The sequence below is a fragment of the Octopus bimaculoides genome, chromosome 11, assembly GCF_001194135.2.
Source record: "Octopus bimaculoides isolate UCB-OBI-ISO-001 chromosome 11, ASM119413v2, whole genome shotgun sequence".
NCBI lineage: Eukaryota > Metazoa > Mollusca > Cephalopoda > Octopoda > Octopodidae > Octopus > Octopus bimaculoides.
This window is the reverse complement of record NC_068991.1, coordinates 78222924-78224403: the sequence shown is the minus strand read 5'-3', so window position 1 is coordinate 78224403 and position 1480 is coordinate 78222924. Positions and strand designations below refer to the sequence as shown.

The 1480-nt window shown below is 43.1% G+C and overlaps 1 protein-coding gene across 2 annotated transcripts in view; it reads left to right on the top strand.

Moving 5' to 3' along the window:
• The first annotated feature begins 624 nt into the window (after window positions 1-624).
• Window positions 625-1480, top strand: part of LOC106868582 (protein PALS1) — a 253072-nt gene continuing 252216 nt past the window's right edge. The window contains exon 1 of one of the 2 annotated variants that reach the window (XM_014913910.2): window positions 625-776. In XM_014913910.2, the coding sequence (XP_014769396.1) occupies window positions 713-776 (64 nt within the window). In that variant the 5' untranslated portion in view covers window positions 625-712. The remainder of the gene's footprint in view (window positions 777-1480) is intronic. The other variant, XM_014913909.2, reaches the window with a different exon arrangement.

Genomic DNA, 1480 nt, shown 5'->3' with positions numbered 1-1480 from the left:
AGAGAGAGAGAGAGAGAGAGAGAGAGAGAGAGAGAGAGAGAGAGAGAGAGAGAGAGACTACAAAATTTAAATAAAATAATACGACAGGGGTAGGAAATGAACTCCGACATGCGCACGTATTGAAACATGCATTTAAGGATAGAGGTAGAGGCGTACGATGTGTAAGGCCTAAAACACACGCGCACATGTGTGAGTGAGTGTGTGCGCGTGTGTACTATGTTTGTATACACGTGTATGTGTGTTTATGTGTATATGCGTGCTTATGTGTGTATATGTGTACGTGTGTGTGTGTGTGAGAGAGAGAGAGAGAGAGAAATTGCGTGTGCGCACGCATGCTTGCATTTACGTGTGTCTGGTTCTGATCGTTAGACACAAATGATTGTTTAATACACACGCACACACACGCACACACGCACACACACACACACACACATACACACATACACGCACATTTTCTCTGTCTTTCGCATATTCGCACACACAGACACAGGCACACACAGAGTCACTTAAACACGCTCTGTTGTGCTTCTGATGAGAGAGAGAGAGAGAGAGAGAAGGAGAGAGAGAGAGAGAGAAGGAGAAAGAGGGAGAGAGAGAGAAGGAGAGAGAGAGAGGGGGAGAGAGAGAAAGAGAGAGAGAACTATTAGAGTAACTTAAAACAGTGTATGAAGTTTATACGGCGAATTTAAAGGATACAATACGTGTTTATCACATGGATATCGCTAGGTATACGATACTGGTACACCGGATGGATAATACGAAAGCCAAAGTTTACGGTAAGATAAGCAACAAGTCGCTTCTGTTTTGTTTTTTCAATTTGTGAATCGATGTTTTCTCTTTTTTTCTTTCTTTCTTTCATGCCAAGGTGCAAGAATTCTCTTTATGGGGTTTCTTTCGGCCTTCTTTCGGTATATGACCATAAATTCGAAGTGGGGAAAATTATAAGTAAACCAATCAACATTGATAATTAATCTTTGATCTCATATCCTTTTTAATTGATTCACCCGTTGGACAGCGGCCAGGCTGGGGCATCGCCTTCAAGGGTCTAGTCGAACGAAGTGCTTCTTGTTTTAAAGTTTGGTGCTTGCTCCATCAGTCGCGTTTACGCGGAGGTAAACAAACCAACAAGCGGTGAGGGAGGTGGGAAGGTGGGAAGAAGCACATGCACAGACACACAAACACGCGCGCATATTTTATTTTTATCTTTTTATATGTTTTAGTCATTGGACTGCGGCCATGCTGGGGCCTTGAGGAATTTAATCGAACAAATCGATCTCAGTACTCCTTTCCTTTAAAGACCGACACTAAATCTATCGTCTTTTCGCCGAACCGCTAAGTTACGAGAACGTAAACAAACGAACACTGGTTGTCAAGCGGTGGGACGGGGACAAACAAAGATACACACGCACACACACACCCACACACAAAGTACACACACACAAACACAAAGTACATACACACACACACACACACACACACA